This window comes from Lontra canadensis, unplaced genomic scaffold (assembly GCF_010015895.1).
Source record: "Lontra canadensis isolate GAN:19392208 unplaced genomic scaffold, GSC_riverotter_1.0 scaffold1, whole genome shotgun sequence".
Lineage (NCBI taxonomy): Eukaryota > Metazoa > Chordata > Mammalia > Carnivora > Mustelidae > Lontra > Lontra canadensis.
In genome coordinates this window covers 86,760,577-86,785,411 of record NW_022630995.1, presented here as the reverse complement: position 1 = coordinate 86,785,411, position 24,835 = coordinate 86,760,577, and the positions used below count along the sequence as shown (strand labels likewise).

The following is a 24,835-nucleotide window of genomic DNA, read 5'->3' as shown; positions in this document are numbered from 1 at the left end:
TAAGCAAAAAGAAGTGACAGAGTAAGCATATCCAAAAACTCCGACACAATCTCATCCAAGGTACTTTGCACATGGTAAGTACTCAACAAATGTCTACTCCATAAAGGTTAAGCAAGATTCAACAAGCCCAGAAAAGGTGAAAAAGAATAGGGAGAAGGAACAGACCATGTTCAAATGTAGGATGTGTGAAACTATACAGCATTTTCAAGAAATTTTAAGAACTTCAGTTTGGCAGAAATAATATGCATGGGAGGGAAGGTAGCAGCTGGTAAGAGATTAAGTTAGAGATATAATCAAGAGCTGAATCATAGAAAGTTGTTATGCCACAGTGAGAAATCTAGACTTACGTGTCGCAGGAAATAAGGAATTTTCAAAAGGTTTTGAGAGAAGAAATGACACAGATGCTTATACTTTATGAAGACCTCTCTGGTGGCAGTGTACAGCAGAGCCTAGAGGTGAGAGGCAATACTGGAAGCAGAAAAACTGGTAGATGAGTAGTTTAAGCAAACATGATAAGGGCCTAGAAAGTTAACAGAAGTGGAAATGAAAGGGCTCCTGAGGGCTCATTCTGTTGAGAGTCTGCCTTTGGCTCAGGTCATGATCTCACGGTCTTGGGATGGCACCCTGCATTGTTGGGCTCTCTGCTCAGCAAGGAATCTGCTTTCCCTCTATCCCTCCCCTTGCTTGTGCTCTCTCTCTCTCATAAAATCTTAAATGAAAGTAAAAATAAAATTAAGAAATTAAAAAAGAAGTAGAAATGAAGCAGAGTAGAGATATAAGAGCCAAGGAGATAGAACTGGCAGAAACTAGTGACTGACTGGATTTAACAGATGAGAGAAAGGAAGGAATCTAGGACAACACCCCAGTTTTCTGGATTATCTGAAAACAGGGAAAAAGAGCAGAAGCAGATTTTGAGGGAAAGGTTATGAAAAAGACTGAAGAAGAAACATCAAACCCTATCAGCATTTACAGACTTGATTCAAAATGGCATAATAGAAATTTAAGTATCTGAAAAATTCTTTATAGTTTTCACTCACCTCAGAATCACAGCTGCTAAAGCTGACAACAGCAGAATTTTTATCCACATCAAGTAAGTCTATTGGAACATCACTCTACAGTCAATATTTAAAAAAAAACAAAAACAAAAACAAAATGGTTCAGATGGAAAACTAAAAATGTTCACAAAACATTTTCTCTTAAAGATTTTATTTATTCTAGAAAGAGAGAGAGCACGCACACGCACAAGAGAGGGGTGAGGGGCAGAGGGAGAAGCAAGTTCCCTGCTGAGCAAGGAGGCAGATGTGGAACTCAATCCGAGGACCCTGGGATCATGACCTGAGCTGAAGGCAGATGCCTAACTACCGAACCATCCAGGTGCCCAACAAAACATTTTCTCTAAGGGTTCTCTTTAGTTCTAGTTCATGGTCATCTTTAAATTTGAGCAAATGAATTTTCTTAATTTATATTTGATAATATGTATTTCTAGAAAATAAATATAATAAAGAATAAACATATCACAATGACTTTTTTTTTTCTAATTTTATCAGAGATCACAGACTATCATCTCTCACCACCCCCCTTAAAGGATAATCTTCCTAATATGGCCATTCTCATGATATCAGATCATTTTAATCAAATTTATTTTCAACTGTTTTTGATCTCCTCTGGAGAGGCAGTTTCTAGGACAGAGCTATTGCACTCTGTTCTATGTAAATGATGCTCTTCTAGAGTTGTTTAATGCAGCTCTTAAGCTAGCATTACTTAAGACAGATATCAGCCTTTACTTTTTAATTAATAATCTGATCTCTCCTCCACATCTTTTTAAACCTTATCTTCTTCCTCATCTTTATTCTTTTCTCATTATCTGACAGGTTTTCCATCTTTCACTTGTTTTCCATTCATCCTATTATCTTCTTTTCCCACTCCCTGAAAATCATATAATTTAAAGAAAAACTAATTAAATATATTGTTGAATGGAGTTGTGTATTATTGTCCCTAAATTTCACCCTTTGTCATTATCAACTTTGTCTACTGACCTCCTAGAAACTGGTAGCTAATGAGCAAGCTGTACTGTAAACATTTTAGAATCTGGAGCTTAAAAAAAGATTCTAATAATGGCATTAAATACTGCAGTATTCTGTCAAATCTCTTAAAATTCTCTTAAAGGTCAACCAAAGAACAAAACCTTCAACATTCCTTCTCATGTTTCCTGAAACTTAAGTCCATCAGTCTTTTGTTTAATACTTACAGGATAAATAAAAAATAAAGATGTAATTTAGGTAATCTAGAGCAATTGATTAGCTAATTGAAGATTAAGATAAGCCTTTAAAATTATCTAAACTAAATGCAATATTTAAAAGATAAACACTTAAAGGGGCACCTGGATGGCTCAGTTGGTTAAGCGTCTGCTTTCCACTCAGGGCATGATCCCCTCAGTCCCAGGATGGAGCCCAGGGTCGGGATCCCTGCTCAGTAGGGAATCTGCTTCTCCCTCTGCCTGCCCCTCCTCCCATTCAAGCTCTCTCTCTCTCTCTCTCAAATCTTAAAAAAAAATTTTTAAAAGATAAATACTTAAAATTACTGTCTAAAATTAAGTGTCCAGTAATAATTAGTGCATATGACTGGTCTGCAAAATAGATCCAATCACAAAACAAGTAAATTAGACATTTTGCTTACCTGTATTAAGACATTATCTATCGCTGTCTGTACCTCTAAGATGAGACTGTAGCTGGCATCATCTTTATTTAATGTAAACTTATCATTTACACTAAATGAAGGTACTGCTGATTTTGCTGTGCTTGATTGAGAAGACTGTTGATACTTCTCTCTTTCCTGTAGTACCTTATACTGCAGATGTTCCAGCTCACTCCTAGAGGAAAATATATACAACTCTGTCACCTAAAAGTATACACATTTGCAGTCCTTAGAATGATTACAAGAATTTGAGACTAACTTCTGCAAAATGGATTTTTATTGATGAACTAGAATTATGACACTAATAGGAACAAAATTTTGTTTCTATGACTGACCAAAAAGAATTCCACATTACTTATCTCTAATCTAAAAATCAAAACTCATAGTTGTAAGTATCAAAGCAGGTTGCAAATAATCAATTCTAACACACAAATCTAGTCACAGTTACATATAATACTAATCAGAAGAGAAACTGATTGTACTGGGGCTGAGAAACATTTAATTTGAAGAAACAAAATGTGTAAAACCAGTAAATATGTACCTTTCAGTCAGAATTAGGCGAGACAGACAAAAGGATGCTGCAGAGTATTCACATTTTGGGGACCACAGGATGATCATGAGCCAGGGGTACAGCTGAAGTTCTATCAACTGTTGAAGAGGATTTTGCTTAGACTGAACTGTTCAGGCATTGCTTCATTGCTTAGAGTCACTTCAGTTAAAGGGAAAAGCCATACGCAAATGAAGCAAATAGTAACTGAGGAAAACAGGAGGTTTAACCAGCCCCAGCTTAGGGGGAAAAGTCTGGGAAGAGCTTGGAGGAGATTTGTGCAATAAACAAAGGAAAGGACTGATTCGTCCAAGAAGTATTTACTGAATGCTTCATATGTACCTGTGTTGCAGCTGCTGAATGAACAAAACAGACATAAGTTTCTCAACTCATATTCACTGGCATCAGGAGGGACAGACTGGGTTATAAATGTACGGAATTATACTGAGGATGTGAGATAGTAGACATTAACTCTACTTGGTTCCTATCTTGGTTGAAAGAGCTTGCTCTCCAGGTGGCTTTGCTATAAACTGGCTTATGGTATAAACTTGTGTGGCTTTAGTGAATTAGTACTTGTAGCATTTTGCTGCCTTAAAAACCTGTGTAGCCCTCAAATGCCACCAAAAAAGATTGGCCATCACTGACCCAAGAGGTTGGCAAGGGTTGAAGTAGGGAGAACAGTCATTAAAAGTTTTAGCAACTCCCACTTCTTTGTTATAGGAAGGAATTTTACTTGAGTCCGATGTCCCTTTTCATAGGACTTGGCAAACTGAATAGAACATAGAAGCAATCCTTGCATCTAAAGGAATCAATATTACTCATTTCCAGTAAGAAAACCGATAAGCCAAAGTTACAGATTCAGAAGAGTCCATACGAGCAGTAAATATTACTATTAATGAGGAATACAGCAGTTTGTGACGGTTTCTTTCTAATGCCTGTGAAGAAAACCAAATACTACAACTATCTATAACTAAACAAGTGAAAAAATACACTTTTTGATCTAAGAAAAAGTCAATATAGAATAAAGTGTATAAAAGTAGATTTCTAACTTTGAAATACTAATTAGCACTTACTGCTAATTTTCTCAAACTGATAAGTTTTCCTTTAAGAAGGTGACAAATGAATTAAACGGTATACTTTCTTCCAATAAAATATTCTGCTTCTATCAGTAATAAGAAAAAACTACACACTTCATGAAATGAAAAAAAAAAAAAAAAAGCAAACAAAAAAATCCAAAATTACCTTAAAGAAGAAATTTTATTCTGCATCTCCTGATTAATTTTCAGTTCTTCTCCTGGTCCACTTTCTTTATGTATAGGCTCTGTGGTCAAACCTGTAACCCAGCCTGTAGAGATGAAATTACAATCATGGACCATTAAGTGCTGCTAGTATTAAAAGAAACCCCAAGTATACATGCCCCTTTGTCCACCAACAGCAACCTCATTTAGTCCTAGGACTTATTCTCCTTCAAAAAACAAAACAAAACAAAAACCAAAGAAATCAAGCTGGAAAATATTCAAACCATACTGAAATTACATAAGCATTTTGTGATACTGTTATTTTGCCTGAAACACTATAATACTATAACTAAGGAAATCTTTCACTTCTTATAGTTTTAGTTTTCAAGTATGGAACAAGTCAACACATTCTAGCAAATACTTGATGAATTAAAACAGTCTCTCAAAAATCATTTTCATGGAAAGTAAAAAAAAACTCTGACATTGGCTATTTTGAGAATGCAAAAATGACCAACTCAAAAGCAAGGAAATTTTTATAAGAAATGTAAGCAATAACAAAACAAACTAAATTTCAGTCAGTATTTCTTTTTAAATCAAAGAATATCATTTAATTTTCTTTTTTATTCTTATTATTTTTATTTCTTTTCAGTGTTCCAGAATTCATTATTTATGCACCACACTCAGTGCTCCATGCAATATGTGCCCTCCATAATACCCACCACAAGGTTCACCTACCTCCCACCCCTCCCCAAACCCTCAGTTTGTTTCTCAGAGTCCACAGTCTCTCATGGTTTGTTTCCCCCTCTAATTTCCCCTAACTCACTACTAGAGCATGCTAAGTATCCTAACAAGTATTATTCAAATATTAACTGTTTTATAAATCAATACACCCACTCCTTCCCTCATTTTTTAATCAATAAAGGTTTAATGATATAGGTAAGGTTCACTAATAGCACTTTTTTTAAAAAGTAGTCATCAAAACTAATTTATGCAATTTAAGTTTTTTCTCATTTGATTCTTATTACTATTTACCATACCTGAATATGTGGATACCACAATTTCATCATAGCCATCTTTCCCTATACAACCACCCTGGATAGATGTGATACTTTCAGACAACATCTAAAATAAATTTAAGATCGAGCACTTAATTAGTAACTAAAAAGTTCACATATTAAAATAATCCATAAAACTTACTTTCCCATTTCCAGACATTCAACATATGCTTATTGAATACTTAGCATGTGGAAACAATGAAACTGGAAGGCAAAAATCTTGCACAAATGGCAGAAAATCCCAGTGCTTTTAAATTTGGGGAAAGAAGATTGAAAATGACTCATATATTTGTGTTCTGCACTTAGCCTCATCAGTCACCCAATGAGCAAGATCATTTATTTATATAAAGAAGTTTTTTGCTTTTTGTCTTTAAAGATTTATTTATTTTAGAGAAAGAGAGAGAAAGACAGAGGTGACAAGTTATTAATAAAACTAACATTATAGTCAAGTATATACAAAGTAAAGAATGAAAAAAAATGTATACACCAAATCAGAATAGGGAAAAAAACAACAAAAACCTTGGAGCATAATCAGGTGTCCTCTTTTCCATCTGTTCATTATAGAAGCACATGAGCATGGGGTAAGAAGGGCAGAGTGAAAGGAGAGAGAAACTTAAGTAGACTCTCCCCTGAGCCCAGAGCCCGGGGTGGGGCTTAATTCCATAACCCTGAGATCATGACCAGAGAGGAAACCAAGAGTTGGACACTCAACCAACTGTGCCACTCAGGCACCCCAAGAAAGCAGTTTTTTTTTTTTTTTAAACTACATAAGCAAAACTCCCAATATATTTAGTCTATTATCTGAATTCCATATACCATCTCCCAAATAGTTCTTTTAACGAATAAAGAAGATGATAGCCTATATGATACCTTTAGAGAATTTTTATCCCCATATTATCTATGTAATATACTTTCTCTATACATCAAAATATCTGTATTTGCTGATCTGCAGTTAAAGCTGAGAGGTAGCACCAATAGAGAAATTAGACAAAAAAAAGTTAATTGATACTGAATTGTGGGGTTTTTTTGTTTTTTTTTTTGTTTTCAAAACAGCCTCAATGAATCCTGCCAGAGGCAGGATGGGAAACCATGGACTAGAGAACACCACTTCGCAAAAATGAAAGATTCCGTTTACAACAGAATGACTCTCCATGTAACTCTGTACCTTGGGCTAAACAAGCTAAACTACATTTAAAATTTGTGAACTAGAATTACTCTTAACTAGTAAATCTTCTCATATAGTAAACTTTTGGGAGGCTAGAAGTGAAATTGCAACTTTTCTCTCTGCTTAAAGATATTTTGATATTGTCTTAACAACATGAGTTTATCCTAAAATATTATTTTGAGACAACACAGTCTTGTTTATGTTACCCAAACATATAAATGTTACTCCTGTAATCTACTATACATTATAGAAACTAAGGCAAAATATTTAATACTTCAAATATACAATGCTTAGAAACCAAAGAAGCAATAATTCATTATTCAGCTGGAAGTAATTCATTATTCATTATTCAATAGTCTATTATTCAAACACAAGAGTGGTCTAGAGATTTTGATAACACCAAAGGTGCAATATTCTAAGCCAAACACAAGATTTTAATATATTTGATTTAAAAAAACCCAAATCATCATTGTCATCTCTATAATTTTTTATGAGTAAGCATATATAGTCTTTTTTTTAAATGAACTGACCTGATCAAATCGTAGAACAGGCTCATTTGCATTGTCAAAACTGTACACTTCCACCATTCCATCATCTCTCCCAACAAGTAAGTCTTTAACCCCATCACCCACAATGTCAAAGCTGTCAACACACAAAATCCCTTCAAAAAAGATGACAGAGGTGACAAGTTATTAATAAAACTAACATTATAGTCAAGTATATACAAAGTAAAGAACGAAAAAAATGTATACACCAAATCAGAATAGGGAAAAAAACAACAAAAACCTTGGAGTATAATCAGATGTCCTCTTTTCCATCTGTATCCATCCATTTCCAAGACTTTAAATATAATCTAAATAGAAATGGTTCATAAGTTTATATCCCCAGCTCTGGCTTCTCCCCAGAGCTCCAGACTCATATATCCAAATCTCTATTCAGCATTTTCTTTGAGACATACATTTGCATCTCTAACTTTCCATGCCCCAGTAAAAACTCTTCATTCCCCTTTATCAGACCCCCTCAATGCTCCTTCCCCAATCTCTCATCTCAATAAGGTATTACCCAGTTCCTCAGGCCAAAATTCTAGGCTACGTCTCTTCCTTTCTTTTTCTCACTGCCCAGATCAAATCTCTTAGCAAATCTTACCAGCCCAATCTTCAAAACACATACTGAAATTGTCTCCTTTCCAACTACCATTAGCTTAGCCCAGGCCACTTATATCTCTAGCCTAGAGTACAGTAAATTAGAACAATGAAAACAATGACTTCCTAATGGATCGCCACGCTTCCAATTTTGACCTGCTTCCCCTCAAATCCAATCTCCTTGGGGGTGGGGGGTTGTTTTGTTTTGGTAGATCATGTCATACTCCTACTTACAATTCTCCAAAGGCGTCTCACTGCACTTAGATTAAAATCCAGATCCTTTTCCAAGGCCCACAAGGACCTACATGATTTGGATCTATGCTAATTCCCTGACTTCTTTTCTTGCCATGCTAATGCATGGTTTTCCCTCTGCTCCTAAAATGAATCAAGTGTACCTTTGCCTCAAGTCCTGACTTTTTCCTTCTTCTAGAGCACATTTTTCCCCCAAGTTTTTACACTACTAACTTCTTTTCTTATCAATCAGATCTAAGCACAAATTTTGTCTTCTATAAGATGTCTTCCATTACCACCCAGTCTAAATATAGTCTTTCTCCTTTCTCCCATCACTAATACATCACCCTCTGACATTTCTTTCAGGTGACTAAATTAAGCTATCTCACTTATTTGCTTGTTTATTCTCTGTCTCTCCTAACAAGTATATGTTGAAGGAATAAATTAATATATGAATAGAATTACTACATCTATAATTCGCCATCTCACTACCTTCTAAGTCAGATATAAATTCCCTCAGAAAGGTAAAAATTCTCTAGAAAACAGAAATATTCCCTGACCCATTGGACTTTTTCCTTGCCTCCTATCAAATACTCTCAAATTCAAATTAATTTTCTACACCAAACAATGAATAATGGATTTGAGCAGAGAATGATGTTATGGATGGACATTAGCCCATAAAACCCTGTCTATCCTAAATTACTATTAGCATTTCTTAATTAATAATTATGCCAAAGTATGACAGACCTGCTAAATAAACAAATAGTAAGGTGGCTCTGTGATCTGTTAAGTCTACTATGTACTATGAATAAATAAAATAGAATGAACTATATAATTTAGGATATTTAATAATCACTGAAATTTCAGAACTAAACTACATCAAACACATACCTCCCCGCTTTTTCTCATTTCGAATTTCCCACTTGTGTACTGGTTTGGAGGTAGTGATCTGAATAAGCCCAAGTTTTCCATCTGATGTTCCAAACAAAAGGTCTTCTCCAGAGTCACCTAGGTGTAATTAAATTCAACATGTTATATTTATCCCATGACTCATAATATCTCTTTAAAACTGCAATTTTTTTCAGATACACTGACTTTCACATGAAAATCTCATTTAAAAAATATAAAAAGAACACTTACTTTGGGAGGCTGGTTATATAGTCACAGAATTTTACACATCAAAGAGATAAAACCCTTCCTCATCATCTAATTTTAAAATGAGGAAACTAAAAATTAAAGTTCACTAGTTCATTACTGTTACTGGCAAGTCATCTGAAGACTACTGTCTCAATTCTAGTTCATGTTCTTCCTACAATTTCCCATTTTCACTTAATATATAGTTAAATGATTAAACCTGAAGTATCTAGACTTAATTAACATAATGCACTCCCTTATTTGACTGTGATTACCGCCATTTCCATTGTGTAGTGCTAAAACGGTAGGTGGGCCAGGCACTTCAGTTTCATACATCACATCCGATCCCTGAAGGAGAACAAGTATTTCAGAACTGAAACAGAATGCAAATTTAAAATAATACAGGAGCTCATAGATAACATCAGTAGTCCTATAAAGAACTCTAGAATAAAACTGCTGGAGAAAGTTATGCTGTGATTATTAACTTGCCTTTGTTAGTAATTTTGTCTATGTTAACTCATTTTAAAATACATTAAAAATGTAAAGATCAAGAAGAAATATACAAGATAGTCTACACTTCAAATACTTTTCATTTTAAATACTTTGCCCAAAAACTTGACTGACGCTGGTAAATTTTCCTATCTAAGGTTTCCAGGAACAAGATGTTTCTTTTTTCCAGTTTAACTTAGAGCACATTCAAACATTTAAACAAACCCAACATTACTTCTTAAGGAGAATGTTAGCTTTTCTTTTGGATATTTCCAAAACCTACTCTAGTAAGAGGACAAATGACCTGTTACTTAGATAAGAAAACAAAACATGTCCACTTATTTGTCCTTTTAAAAATTTTGCCATTTGGAACATTTTCACTTAGTATACAATATTTGTGAAGCTGTTAAAGAATGAGGTAGAAGTACTTATACTCACAGGAAAAAATATGATTAAATCACTCAACAAAAACCCCCACAAAATTATAGTAAATATGGGATAACATTTTTCTTAAAAAATTATATATAGAACATATAAAAGTCATATGCCTTATCTTTTATTTTAAAATTATATTTGAAACTTCATAGGTGTCAAGTGTATAAACACAAAAAAATACACAAAAAAACTTTAAAAAGGGCTACCTCTAGGGCAAAGGATTGCTTACAAATGGGGAGCCAAAGGAGAGTAGGAATATGTGAAGGGTAGAGCAAAGGCTTCAAGTTTTAACTTCCCACAAATCCTTAGTCATTTTTGTATTTTTACAATAAGATCATGGATCTCTTCTTGTTAAACAAAGCAGAATCCTCGAATCAGCCAGACCAATTTCTAATTGAATACTCACCAGATTCTTTTAAAACTTTATTCAAACAACTCATATTTGGAAGCACAGGCTATGGAAGAAATTAATCATTCATGCCCCTAGAATGAACCTTGAACATAAACTTTTTTTCCCATAGAAAAAAAAAAAATAAAACCTCATAGAACGAATGGATTTTTCCTTCTATAAAAAGACTGATGTCAAGAAATGGACACCTGGCTATGAAATTCCAAAGAGTGAGAAAGCTGGTGATGGCGCAGAATAAACGGCCAAATGTTTTGTGCACTGTCAGTCTAACTTTCTAACCCAAGCAATCCACCTGTTCTAGGTTAGGTGCATTTAAACTTTGTTTTATGGATTCTGGTGTGTTTATGTATGTGTATCTTATTGAAAGCCACTTTTGAGATGGACATAGTTATAACTCTTATTACTAATAACAATGCCTTATGTAAGTGTTTTAACCACTCATAGTTTTTAATATAAATATAAGGACAATAAAATGATTTTTCTGTCATGCATTTACTTATTATTATTATTATTCATTATTATTTATTATTATTATTTATTCATTTTTATCATGTACTTATCCAACAAATACTGAATGCTTATTCTGTTTCACATACTGTCATAAATGTGGAGTAAACAAATGACACAACCCTGATCACAACTATCCCTTCTTTGTTAAAACCTAACACCCTCTCTACAACCCAATTTCCTCCGTTAATTTGATTTTTGGGGGAGGGATGAGTAATGGAGGAAGAAGAAGAAAAAAAAAGCTAGAAGGGGTTCTTTGTAGCAAAGCCATCCCATTCAGACTGAACTAGCTCAGAAATTATGCATGGGGGCAGAACAGCATCCTTTTCCCATATATGCCTCTCTAAAAACTTGCCAAAGATCTCAATACATTTGCCTCAAGTTAAAAAACATCAGCTTACCAATTAAAAAGCATTTTTCCTGGATATAATTTTACCTAGGACATTTAAAGTGGTAGTAATAAGTAAGTTATCTCAAGGACACATTTTTCAGCAATATTCATTTATATAAATTACAAAAAAACATAAAAATGTAAATAACAGAAACCTGTAAAACTCTGAGCACTCTGTCCTGGCAGGCCAATACCGGTGTAATACGAGGTAATCTTTCCACTGGAAGGCAGATGACATCATTAATTTTGTCCCCAGAAAGGTAATAATGTTGGTCTTTGCAATCACAATAATGGTTATAGATGTAACTTGCACTGAGAAAGAGGTCTGAGCCAGATATATGCCTGAGAACATTAAAATTAAAAATATCCATATTTAAAAAAATAAGCATAGGAAACTCCTGAATTCTTTTGTTATGAAAATAAAAGTTTATCTATACTGTTTCTATCATTTTATCACAGACTAAAGAATAGTTTCCCCCCATTTCCCTCACTTAATTTGTAGCCTTTTGATAGAACACTGATTTTATTTTTTTTTAAAATTTTATTTATTTATTTGACATAGGGAGAGAGATCATAAGTAGGCAGATCACAGGCAGAGAGAGGAGGAAGCAGGCTCCCCGTAGAGCAGAGAGCCTGATGTGGGACTCGATCCCAGGACCCTGAGATCATGACCTGAGCTGAAGGCAGGGGCTTAACCCACTAAACCACCCAGGCGCCCCAAACACTGATTTTAAAAAGCTGAAAATCACAATCTTAAGGCCTCAGCCATTTCAAAATTAAGCTTAGAAAAACTGAAAATAAGACAATGATAACTGTCTATATCTGAAGACAATGTCAAAAATAACTTTTTCTGAATGTGCACTGTGTGCCAACCACTGTCCTAACAGATTTATATGTATTAGCTTAATCCTCATAAATCTGTAAACTAGGGACCATTATTATCCCTTTTTACAGAGAACAATAAAATGTTAAGTAACTTGCCTAATGGCACACAACTAGTAGCAGAGTGGATTACAGCTCAAGTAGCTTTTAGCTCTAGAATTAGCTTTCTTACTACTATACTAAATTGTCTAGAAAAGGCTATTGGAAGCAAACCTACTTTAAATGATAAACAGTGGGGGAAAAATGATTTCATTAGAATTTTATCTTGAAAAAAGAAATGAAAAAGAGTTCAAATTATACTTAACAAAATTTAGGCAATAATCCTAACAATGTTCCAATTCTTATATTAAATCCAGTTTTCACTGGGGGAGCTGAAATTTTACAAAAATCATATACTAGTGCATTACCTTTCACTTCTAGATTGCTATAACCATGGAATCATAAAGAAGGTAATTTTATTTGAAAGTTTCAACTATTTCTCCACCACTCTAAAGTCTAGTTAAAAAGTTTTGGTACAAAATTATTCCCTATGCTATAATGATCTTCACTGATTTTCTCTTTGATTATCACTTATGTGGCCTCACTTTGTGGCTCTGCACATGATTTTAGTAGTCCTCTTAATATCATTTTTATCAACCTAATGAAATTCTTTTACAAGATTTTAAGTTTCATTTTGAAATCCATCTGCACTACACTTGCAATTATATTGCAATTAAACATTTTCCAAAGTATTACTTGTAATCACTACTGTTGACAAGAGTGGGGACAGATGGAAGCATTAAGCAGGGAAGGATGCCTGAGTGGTAACCAACTTTGTAAGTGCTCAGTTTCTTATTGAATATTTTCAAGTTATAACCTTCTTTCCTGTGCACTCTTATAAATCTGGGGATTCAGACAATAAATTTTTAAAATATTGAATAAAGATCCTCTCCATCCCACCTCTTCCATTCCAAAAAAAAAAAAAAAAAAAAAAGGTTTAAGAAATAGCAAAAGAGACTATTGGCTGGGAAACTCCTGATCTTCCTCAAACCTCTCTACATACCTTTCTGAATGTGGAGTTACGCAAATTATTAATTTATTACTTTGATTTTAGTATTTCACATTTGTCATTGTCCATTTCAAAACTATTACATTCTTGTTAACCACTGAACTCACTCCCACTTACCATGATTTAATTTTTATCTAATCTCAACAGAGCGAAGTTTTCCAGCCTAGACATCAGGACATGTGATGTGCAGTATATAGAATTCTGCAGGACAGCTGTGTACCTCATAGAACTCTGGACTGAATTAGTAGTTTTCAGACCAAGGTCTGCAACTTGGCTGTTGTTGTCAAATGAACTTTTTTTTCTTTCTACCCCCTCCTAATAATTCTGATTCTGCACGTATGAGTAGGACAAGAAATCTACTCTTTTAAGCTTCCAAGGGATTCTTCTAAGTAGTGGTCTGAGGACAATGGATTAGATAAACTTTAAAACCCTCTCTAGTTCCTCATGATTCAAAAAACTTATATTTTACTTGTAAAATCTCACAAATCAGAAAGCCATTAAGGGAGTTATTTTTTTTTTTTTATTCAGGGTCTTACTTGATTTACCTGAAATTATAGCCTATTGGTAGTTAGCAACTTTGACAGCCAGACCTTCAGCAAATGATGCTACCTCACAACCAAAATGACCACAGACAGGAAAGGAACAGAAACCTAACTGTCTCTAGGTTTCTTTTACTTTTTTCTTTTATACCTTGATCATGAATCAACTGGAACCATTTAGTCAAAAAAATGAATGTGTAAATACTATAAGAGTCTTAAAAAGAAAACATTTTGACAGCCAACTGATTTTGTACTGATTCTATGTTAATGAGTTTCTGACTAATAAGGTACCTTTAGTCAATTTTATTTCCCAGGAAACCTAGTAAGATATGATACTTAATCTGATGTTTGTCACCTATCCAAAATATTATAAATTAAATGGATTTATAAAAATAAAAAAAAGGATAAACATACATAGCTTTAATGCTTTCAGTGAGGTTAGTTTCAAAAGAGAGGAACTGTTTTCCTCTCTTTGTGAAGCCTCTGATCTCAGATCCTGCAGCAATAAAAATCTTCTCCTGGGGTGTGTTAAGAACCCCTCCTAGCTCCAATCTTGCAATCTTCTGCCCGGGTAAAGTCTTGAACACTGCCTGCAAAAATCATTGGGGAAAAAATTAAGTACACAAATTTACTGTAAGCATTTTCCTTTACTGAAAAAAAAATGCTGTGATTTCAAACACAGAAAATATTATAGTTTCACTATAGAAACATCTTAAGATATGAATGTATTTACTTCAGTGAGTCTTCAAGGTTTTTGACTAAATATCTTCTAAATTTGGAATATTTATTGACACACCTTTTTCAGCCACATCATTAAAATCTAAACTTCTGCATCTCAAAGTACAGTTCATTAAGCAGGGGCATCAGTATGATTAACCTTATTAAAAATGCAGAATCTCAGATCCAACCCCAACTCTACTGAATGAGAACCTGCATTTTAATTAGATTCCCTCACTGGCTCCAATGGACATGTTTTTGCATTTTAATTATCTTTTTAAAACTAAAGTCTCCTGTTTCCTTTATAATTTTTATGAATTTTAGTACTATAAATAAAAGGCTGTAGAATTTACCAAAAACCCAAATGTGTAACTTAATATCTAATTGAATACATTTTTTTAAAGATTTTATTTATTTATTTGACAGACAGAGATCACAAGTAGGCAGAGAGGCAGGTAGAGAGAGAGAGGGAAGCAGGCTCCCTGCTGAGCAGAGAGCCTGTTGCAGGGCTTGATCCCAGGACCCTGGGACCATGACCTGAGCCGAAGGCAGAGGCTTTAACCCACTGAGCCACCTAGGCACCCCTGAACACAACATTTATATCATTAATTTTTCCTTGGTTATTTTCCATTTTATTATTGGCACCAGCTTCTTTCGCTTCCCTCCAGTAACTTTATACAGAGACTAAAGTATCTGGGAGAATATATGAATACTGGAAACACTGGGCTTCTGACAGTTTTTAACTATTCATCTTTTTATAAATTCTTTATAATGTATAGTGAATATAAGTCTTCACAGCTCAGACCCATTGCTTATAAACTATGATCTGTGAATATGATGATGTACTAATCACATCCTTGACTAGCTTCCATTAAGTGGCAAAGGTGATTAGATAATCATTTCCATGTTATGTAAGACTCCACCGTAGCTGGCTGGACAGATTTTCCTGCTGGCCTGAAGAAGTAGGTCACCATGTTAGGAGTGGACCTGTGAGAGGGTCCACTTAGTCACAGGGCTAAGAACTATGGGGACCTCAAGATGATGAGAACAGGCCCTGGTGTACAGACAACAATAAAGTGGGATCTCAGTCCTACAAGAGCAAGAATCTGAATCCTGTCATGTGAGCTTGGAATAGGACCCCAGCCCCAGAAAGGAATAGAGCCTGGCACTGCAGCCATGTGAGACACTGAGCTTAGACTCCTGACCCTCAGAAACTGTGCAATAATAAATGTGTGTTGTTTTAAACCCTGAAGTGTGAAGTAATCTGTTGTATAGCTAGCTAGCAAATGATTCTTATGTTGCCTCTAGCCTCATACTCCATGTAACTGCTTCCCTCACAACGCATTTTTCACTGCTTTCAGGACAAGTTTAACCTAAGAATATTCAATAAGTAATGTGTTTCTCTTTTAGAAAATCTGTTTTTCTCAAAAATAAAAAAAAAGCTATACATACCACTGCTTCTCCTTTTTTCATGCCAAAGCACATAACTACACCATCATGATCTCCAATAACCACCTACAATAGATTGGGGAGAATCTTAAATTACTATTATTATGCCCTATTAACTTATATGGGGGAAACAAGATTCTCAATATATAAATTATGACTTTAAATGTAGAGATCAGAAAATCTAGGAAAGTACCCCCACACAAAATAATACTCCAAAATAATACTTTCTTGGAGTATTATTTTATAAATTTATAAATTTATTTATAAATTTATTAAGTTTATAAATTTATAAATATATAAAATATATAAAATATAAAAATATATAAAATATAAATATAAAATATAAAATATAAATATAAAATATAAAAATATAAAAAATATATAAAAATAAATGGATGGATCTTTAAAAAACAATAAATAATTTTTGTACTAGTATTTTGTACTAGTATTAGTACAAGAAAATAGCAGGAAAGGAGGTATGGAGAGTCATTATGCAAGTAACTGACCATTTATTTTGTTCCTACAATGTAAACAGAACAAGAGAATAGAGACAGAAATGGCAGGGAGGTCATTTTTTTCTCACCTGGAGCATAAGAACATGTTAAGATTAACTTTCAAAACAGATTATCTTAAAATTAAAGTTGCAATTAAAGATTATCAATTAAAGTTGTGACTGACTTCTTTGATATTTTTAAAACCTTTGTAATAGAAAAATTTTAACATATACAAAAGTAGACATCACTCAGCTTCAACAATTACGATCATGTACCAATAGATTATGTTGACATAAATGCAGAGGGAGATTTCAACACTTCCTTCTCAGGAATTGATAATCAAGCAGACAAAAGGTAAGGATATAGATTAGAAAATAATTACCTTGCTCTAATACATATGCACATATGTATACATGCATGTACATATATGTAGGACATGTTGTGCACACATGCATAAATAAGTAATCATTCATCCTAAGAATTAAATTATAAATGTTCTTTTCAAGCGCACAGAAACATTAGAAAATTGACCATATATTAAGACATAAATAAGTCTCAAATATCAAAAACTTGATGTTGCGGAGCACATTCTTAGGTCCCTATTTCTTTTTTTCTTTTTTTTAAGATTTTATTTATTCATTCATGAGAGACAAAGAAAGAGAGAGGCAGAGAGAGAAGTAGGCTCCCCGCAGAGCAGGGAGTCCAATGTGGGACTTGATCCTAGGACCCCAGGATCACAACCTGAGCTGAAGGCAGACACTTAATCAACTGAGCCATCCTGGCACCCAACACCCCTGATTCTTAACTTTGTAGTAGGGGGATCCAAACCCTTTTGTGCATTTGTTGAAAGCTATGGACTCCCTCCCCAGAACAATGAACATTCACAAATAATTATGCGCACATTTTTAGGAGATTTATAGATCTTTGGTATTGGCAAATTTCTATTCAGATGAAAAAATACATAAGAACAGTTAAGGTCAATTTGAGGTTTTGTTTTTTTTTTAAATTTTATTTATTTATTTGACAGAAAAAGAGACAGTGAGAAAGGGAACACAAGCAGGGGGTAGTAGGAGAGGAAGAAGAGGGAGCCCAATGACAGCTTCAATCTCAGGACCCTGGGATCATGACCTGAGCAGAAGGCAGATGCTTAACGAGTGAGCCACCCAAGCACCCAAGGTTTTGAGTTTTTTAACACTACACTACTCTAATAACTTGTAAAAACAATAATCTACTACAGGGATTCCCAAAGTATGATTCTTAGACTCCTAGGGTCAACAAGAACTTTTTAGGGAATCTGCCAAGTGAAAACTATTTTTGTCAGTAAGTCTTTAATTTCCTTTTTCACTAGACTGATATTTACAATGATGGCACAAAAGAATGGTGGATAAAATTGCTAGCATCTGGCAAGAATCAAAACAATGACAACAAACCACACCAGTGGTTACTGGGATCATCACTTCAAAGTACAGGAAAAAAAATCCAACTTAATATAAGAATGTTCTTGATGAAGCAATAAAAATTATTAATCTTGTTAAATTTGGTCCTTGAGTCATGTCTTTTAAGCGTGAGAAAGTAGAAAATATGCATAAAATTGGGGTGCCTGGGTAGTGCAGTCAATTGAGCATCCGACTCTTGATTTAGGCTCAGGTCATGATCTCAGGGTCCTGAGATCTAGCCCTGAGTTGGGCTTGTGCTCAGTGTGAAGTCTGCTTCAGATTCTTCCTGAAGCCCACTTCCTAAAATGGATGGTTGTGGCGCCTAAGTGGCTCAGCTGGTTGAGCATCTGCCTTTAGCTCAGGTCATGACCTCGGAATCCCAGTATCAAGCCCTGCATTGGGCTCCCTGCTCAGCGGAGTGCCCCTCACCCTGCTCGAATCTGCTTTTCCCTCTGTTCCTTACCCGACTTGTGATTTCTCTCAAATAAATAAAATTTTTAGGAAAAAATAAATGGATGGATCTTTAAAAAACAATAATAAAATATACATAGAATACTTTTGTGGCAAACCAAAAAGCACTTATAGAATTGTTTTGGTAATAAGCTGAACTACCCAGTTTTTTCACGAAACAATTTTTTTTTTAAGATTTATCTTATTTTAGAGACACAGAGAGAGAACCGATGGGGCAGGGGGGTGAGAGAAACAAAGCAGACTCCGTCGTGAGTACTGAGTTGGACATGGGCTCAATCTCATAATCCTGACATCAGATCTGAGCTGAAACGAAGAGTCAGAGCTTAACTGACTGTAACACGTAGGGCCCACAAAACACAAAACACAATTTTAAGAATGAAAGAACAACTGGCAAATATTAACAATGATTAATAACAAGTTGTTATTAATACTTGGGTATTTGTAGAGTTTTTTTTTTTATAAACTGCAGGAAGTAAGCTTACCATTTTAAAGGAAAATAATTGAGAGTGTTTGTTTCCAATGATAAAATTTGAGCTTTCAAGTAAAAATAAGTACCAATAAGACATGTATCTGCCACTGGGAACTGGACAGCTATTCCATATTTGACAACTTTTCTAATGAAATCTGTAGTGATATCAACAAATGTGATTTGTTTGATACTCCATGATAACATTTGGTACAATCAACATTTGAACATTCAACCTTTGGGAAATCTGTATAACTCAATGAACTACTTATCTCAAATGACCATTATAAGATGCTATAAAACCATGCATGGGGCGCCTGGGTGGCTCAGTGGGTTAAAGCCTCTGCATTCAGCTCAGGTCATGATCCCAGGGTCCTCGGATCGAGCCCTGCATCAGGCTCTCTGCTCAGCAGGGAGCCTGCTTCCCCCCCCCACCTCTGCCTACTTGTGATCTTGGCCTGTCAAATAAATAAATAAAATCTTTAAAATCAAAAACAAAGACCCATGCATGAGTAAAAGATCCATTCAAAGTATAAATAGTTTTTAATGTACCTAAGTATGAAAAACTAATCAATATGGCTTCATATTCCACATTGCAACTAATATTTAAGAAACTACTATTTGTTGGGGAGCCTGGGTGGCTCAGTGGGTTAAAGCCTCTGCTTTCAGCTCAGGTCATGATCCCAGGGTCCTGGGATCGAGCCCCGCATCGGGCTCTCTGCTCAGCGGGGAGACTGCTTCCCTCTCTCTCTGCCTGCCTCTTTGCCTACTTGTGATCTCTGTCTGTCAAATAAATAAATAAAAATCTTAAAAAAAAAAAAAAAGAAACTACTATTTGTTAAGTATATGTGTCACATCATGTATAAAGAGCCATAATTATCTGGAAAAGCTATTTAAATCACACTTATTTTCAACTGTGTATCTATGTGAGCTGGATTTTCTTTGTATACTTCAACTGAAACAATATATTACAACAGACTATAAAGAACAGACATGAGAAGCCAGGTGCCTTTCTCTGTGCCAGACTAAAGAATCTGCAAAAGTGTAATAATATAATGCCACTATTCTCACCAAATTCTTTTTGTTTTTTAAAATACAGGTATTTTTCATTAAAATTTCACTTATGTAAATGTAATGGGTTTATTATTTTAAAAAATAATATTTTAGATATTTCTTAGTTTTAATCTTAATACAATAATATTTATAGATATAATCCAAATAAACAAAAGTTCTTTGGGATGCTAATAATTTCGAAATGTAAAAGGGTGCTGGGAGCAAAAAGAATTTGAGAAGTTCTGATCTAGTAGACCAAATACAATAAATGACTATCAGAAATCTGTTGATTTATCTTAAAAAAATGTTATTACATCAGGATAGTGTATTTGTTTTCAGCTGTAAGTCTACTACTGACATTAAAATTGCCTTATAGAAATCATAGGATCAATATTTCTATAAAAATAATAAATATTAGATAAATAGAAAGTTCAACATCAAAATACCTACTCTTTTTTTTTTTTAAGGATTTTATTTTTATTAATGAGAAAGATAAAGTGAGGGTGGAGGGGGAACCAAAGGGGGAGGTACAAGAAGATTCCACAACAAACATGGAGCCTCATGCAGGCTGAGATCATGACCTGAACCATAACTGAGTTGGCCACTTAACTGATTGAGCCACTAAGTTACCTCAGTACTTAATTTATTCTTAAAAAGATGATAAAGTTTAAAAATAACCTTCTCTATATCCTATTGTGCTTTATGTTTGTTTTTCATACACACAATCTGGTACACACTAGTACACAACAAGTAAATTATTAACAGAAAAATGAAATATGTTTTCAACAAGTTTACTTATCTATTACAGACTGTACATAAAAATTAAAACATGCAAGAAAATTACTGTCCCTTGGTATTCCAACCTCTGTTCAAGTTAAAAGAAATTTATTTACATTTTAACATTAAAGGGTAATTTACCAATAAAGAAATAATAAACCTCTCCTCTGTCAGAGCTAAAGAGATAGAGAGAAACCAGTATCTCTACAGTACCTTTTGTGTAGTTCTATGTCTTGAGGCAGGAAGTAGCTTCATAGTCTTCTGAGAGGTCACTCCCACCTAAGGAAACACACCAGTCACCTAGTGAATGTTTTCTATTATACTAACTTGAAATGATTACATCAGAGAATGAAAGGACCAGGTGATTCAGATCATAGTGAGACTTATTTTTTATTGCAATTAGTGATATGAAATAATTATGATCAGTGATGAACTCATTTTTTAATGAAATATGCCACAAAAGTCAACATAGAGCACACCCAAAGATACTAAAATGTGTACTATAAAGTTGTCAAGCCAAAAATAATACATTAGTGGCAAAATACTTTTTTTTAAAATAAGATTTTATTTGGGGTGCCTGGGTGGCTTAGTGGGTTAAAGCCTGTCTTCAGCTCAGGTCATGATCCCAGGGTCCTGGGATCAAGCCCCACATCCGGCTCTCTGCTCAGCAGGGAGCCTCCTTCTTCCTCTCTCTCTCTGCCTGCCTCTCTGCCTGCTTGTGATCTCTGCCTGTCAAATAAAAAAATAAAATCTTAAAAAAAAAAAAAGATTTTATTTGTCAGAAAGAGAGAGAGATTGTGCACACAAGCAGAGCGAGCATCAGGCAGAGGGAGAAGCAGGCTCCCCAAGGAGCAAGGAGCCAGATGCAGGACTGGATCCCACAATCCTGGGATCATGACCTGAGCCAAAGAGAGATACCTAACTGACTGAGCCACCCAGGCATCTCTAGTTGAAAAATACTTTACAGACAAATATTTCTAGAAGACTTCATAAAAAACTTCATACATATAATTGTTAAAAAGTTTTTATAAAGTGATTTAAAATCTTTGGAAACAGATTACAATTATTTAAAATGCAACATAGAGGACTTTTGTTAAAATGCAAAACATGCTGATGGCAATGACATCCAATCTGATGATGAAGATTATTTTACAAAAGGTATGGAAGACAAAAACAGCATGGCCTGTTCAGCAGGGAACTATCACTAGTGGTGCATAGTTAGGATAGGAAGCGGGGCGGTTGGGACCAATGGGGAAGTTGGAAAAAAACAACAGATCATGAAAAGATCTACAGATAATGTGGAACTACAATTTTATTCCGTATTCCAAGGAGTAGTATTAAAGTGTAAAGTAATCTGTTTAGATTTGCTTTTGTGAAACACCACTCTAACAAGTTATGTGAATGATGGCTTGTAGGGAGGTGAAGCTGGAGGCTAGAAGCCCAATTAAGAAGATGAAAACATGTGGTGCATAAACAATGAATTTTGGAACACACACAAATTAAATTAAACTTTTTTTAAAAAGCTGAGAACATGAACTGGGGATGATGGAGATGGCAAAAACGAGATAGAGTCATGGGATGCTCAGGAGATAAAACCAGTAGCAAAATGTGGTGACCAGCTCAAAATGGAAGATATTAAAGTGGAAAGTACCTAGCATAACTTCCAGGTAAACGGACTGGCAAACTTTTGTACCATTAACCAAATAAAATTACTGAAAAGGGCGATGGAAAAGAGAGACAGAATAGCTAGAGCTTAAATAATGAGGCAAGATGGTGTAACAGAGAACACCAGCTGTGGGGTCAGAGACTTTGTAGAACTTCATTCTTTTTTTTTTTTTTTTTTTTTTTTTTTTAAAGCAGATTGCTTTATCTGAGTCCCTGGATCCCCATCAGTAACATTACCTACTTCGAGAATTTTTAGGGAGATTAAATATGTTAAGCGCCTAGAATAAATTGCACGCACAGTAATTAGCTGTCGTCACTTTTATGATGCTCTGGCTGGTGAGGTCCAGGTCACAGTAAGAAGTGTCTGGCGCGCGGGAGAAGCGGCTGGGTAGAGATGGAGATTCGGGAGTTACAGGCCAACAGGTAGCTGCAGCCTGGGAGGAGAAGGGCCCCGGGGAGTCATCCGGGATCACATCAGTTCTTTCTAGGCATCTTTAGGACCAGGCAGGAGCCAGCAAAGCGAGAGCGTGTGCGCTTCTTTCCAAGTCCCAGCGGACCCTCAAGTACGAGCAGGGGTTGCCCGTGACCGGGACTACGCGAGTGCAACACCCAGCCCCGCAGCACCTTTGCCGCCGCCCCCGCTCCGGGCAACCCCGACAGACGTCAGAGGAAGGACAAAATCCTCTCGGGGAGCGGGGCTCACCGCGCGCGGCTCCCGCCTTATCCCCTCAGGTTTACCTGTAAATAATCCGCTCGGTTTAAATTTAGATCCATGACGGTGACACCAACGCGCTATCAGGCCGTCACAGGAGTGACAGAGGCTGCCAGATCCCAGGCCTCTGAAGGGGTACCGCTCGCTTCCCCTTGAAAGACCAACCCCAGGAGCCTCGGTAGGGGATGCAAAAGCTAGGCGCCAGGGCAGCGGCGTCCGTATGACGTCAATGCGTTCGCGCGAGGAGGACACGCCCCTGGCTAAAGCGAAGCCCCGCCCCTTTCCCGAAGGCCCGCCCGCGGACTTAACCTGCCTCCAATCAGAGGCAGAGAGGAAAGGAGGAAGAGATCCAGGAGACGGGAGAAAGGTGGTTCCCTGGAGACTGGAAACACCGCATTGGCTCCACCCCACCTTCGTCCAGCGCTAAATCCTTCGCGGTGTCGACCCGCGGTGTGAAACCTGTGTAGATTCTGAACTACTTTACGGATACTGGATAGGGTCCTTGAAAGAGGCGTTGTTATAGGCGTTAGTTTACCACGGTAGTTATCAAACTTTTGGCCTTACGACCCCTTTGCAAAACTCTTACAAACCATTTCGGAAGACGCCAAAGACCTTCTGTTGATATGGGTTATCTATTGATATTTACTATGTTAGAAATTAGAACTGAAATTTTAAAATGTAGTTTAAAAACGTATTAAATATTTTAATGAAAATAACTTATTTTCGAATAAAAAAAAGAGGCAAAAAGACTGCTATTATTTGCAAATCTATTTACTATCCACCAGTAAGCCTGGTGAGTCCCAGATCTACTACTGCGTTCAGTCTGCTGGTATAGGTGGGGTTTTTTAAGTATATGAAGAATCCGGTCCAAAATCAACAAGTGGTAGTTTCTGAAAAGCTAACTGCAATGTGGAATGTGTCTTCATTACACAACATCCAAGAAATCCTATAGGTTAATATCACCATGGATTTCATCAGAGAAGGTATCAACCTCCGACATGAATACAAATTCTGCAATATTCTAATGTGTGTTTAAAAGGCCAAATTTTAAGCATTGGCAACAAATATCAATTGTTTTCCTTGAAATGATAGGTTCCAATTTTGAATTCACAAGAAAGTGTATACAAATATCCAACTCTGAATAATAACTTTTCCAGTTGTGCTCTTAAAAAATAAGTATTCCAGCTAGCAACTCAATCACATGAATGCTTTTCCTTGAGACAGTACCCTTCCGTATTTAGTAGAAATGCTTTACGTATACTTCCCATTTCATCACACAGAATATTTAAAAAGAAACATATTCAAGAGTTGAAACTTAACTTTTACTGCTTCTCAAAAGGCATTTTTATACAGAGTTTTGTTTCCTGCCAATATGTGGCATGAGGAATGCAGTGACTATTACAATTTAAAGCTACTGCTTTGATTCATGTTTACCTACCAGCAGTGTTAACCATCATTGTTTTTGTACCATCAATGCAAATGTCAACACAGTGGAAAAGGCAGATAACATCTTAGTGTAATGAAAATAGTTTCAAAATCACAGACCCTCTGAAAAGGCCTCAGTGACCTGCAGACTACTACTGGCCTATAGTGACCCAAGGTCTGACTGAGAACTCACCTTCCCTGATTCTTTCATCAGTCCTTCCTTAATGCACAGAGTGCTCTGCCTACAGAAATAATATATATATG

At 35.5% G+C, this 24,835-nt stretch overlaps 1 protein-coding gene across 1 annotated transcript in view; it reads right to left on the bottom strand.

Annotated features, from left to right (window-relative positions):
- The window catches only part of BBS7 (Bardet-Biedl syndrome 7), a 47,501-nt gene extending 24,192 nt beyond the window's left edge, over window positions 1-23,309 (bottom strand). Inside the window, exons 1-12 of the mRNA XM_032858393.1 lie at window positions 23,173-23,309; window positions 20,983-21,048; window positions 16,076-16,138; window positions 14,321-14,496; window positions 11,593-11,779; window positions 9,482-9,554; window positions 8,964-9,080; window positions 7,230-7,360; window positions 5,517-5,601; window positions 4,484-4,586; window positions 2,677-2,869; window positions 1,038-1,112 (exon numbers count right to left, since the gene is read on the bottom strand). Of these exons, the coding sequence (XP_032714284.1) occupies window positions 1,038-1,112; window positions 2,677-2,869; window positions 4,484-4,586; window positions 5,517-5,601; window positions 7,230-7,360; window positions 8,964-9,080; window positions 9,482-9,554; window positions 11,593-11,779; window positions 14,321-14,496; window positions 16,076-16,138; window positions 20,983-21,048; window positions 23,173-23,208 (1,305 nt within the window). The 5' untranslated portion in view covers window positions 23,209-23,309. The remainder of the gene's footprint in view (window positions 1-1,037; window positions 1,113-2,676; window positions 2,870-4,483; window positions 4,587-5,516; window positions 5,602-7,229; window positions 7,361-8,963; window positions 9,081-9,481; window positions 9,555-11,592; window positions 11,780-14,320; window positions 14,497-16,075; window positions 16,139-20,982; window positions 21,049-23,172) is intronic.
- Window positions 23,310-24,835: the final 1,526 nt, after the last annotated feature.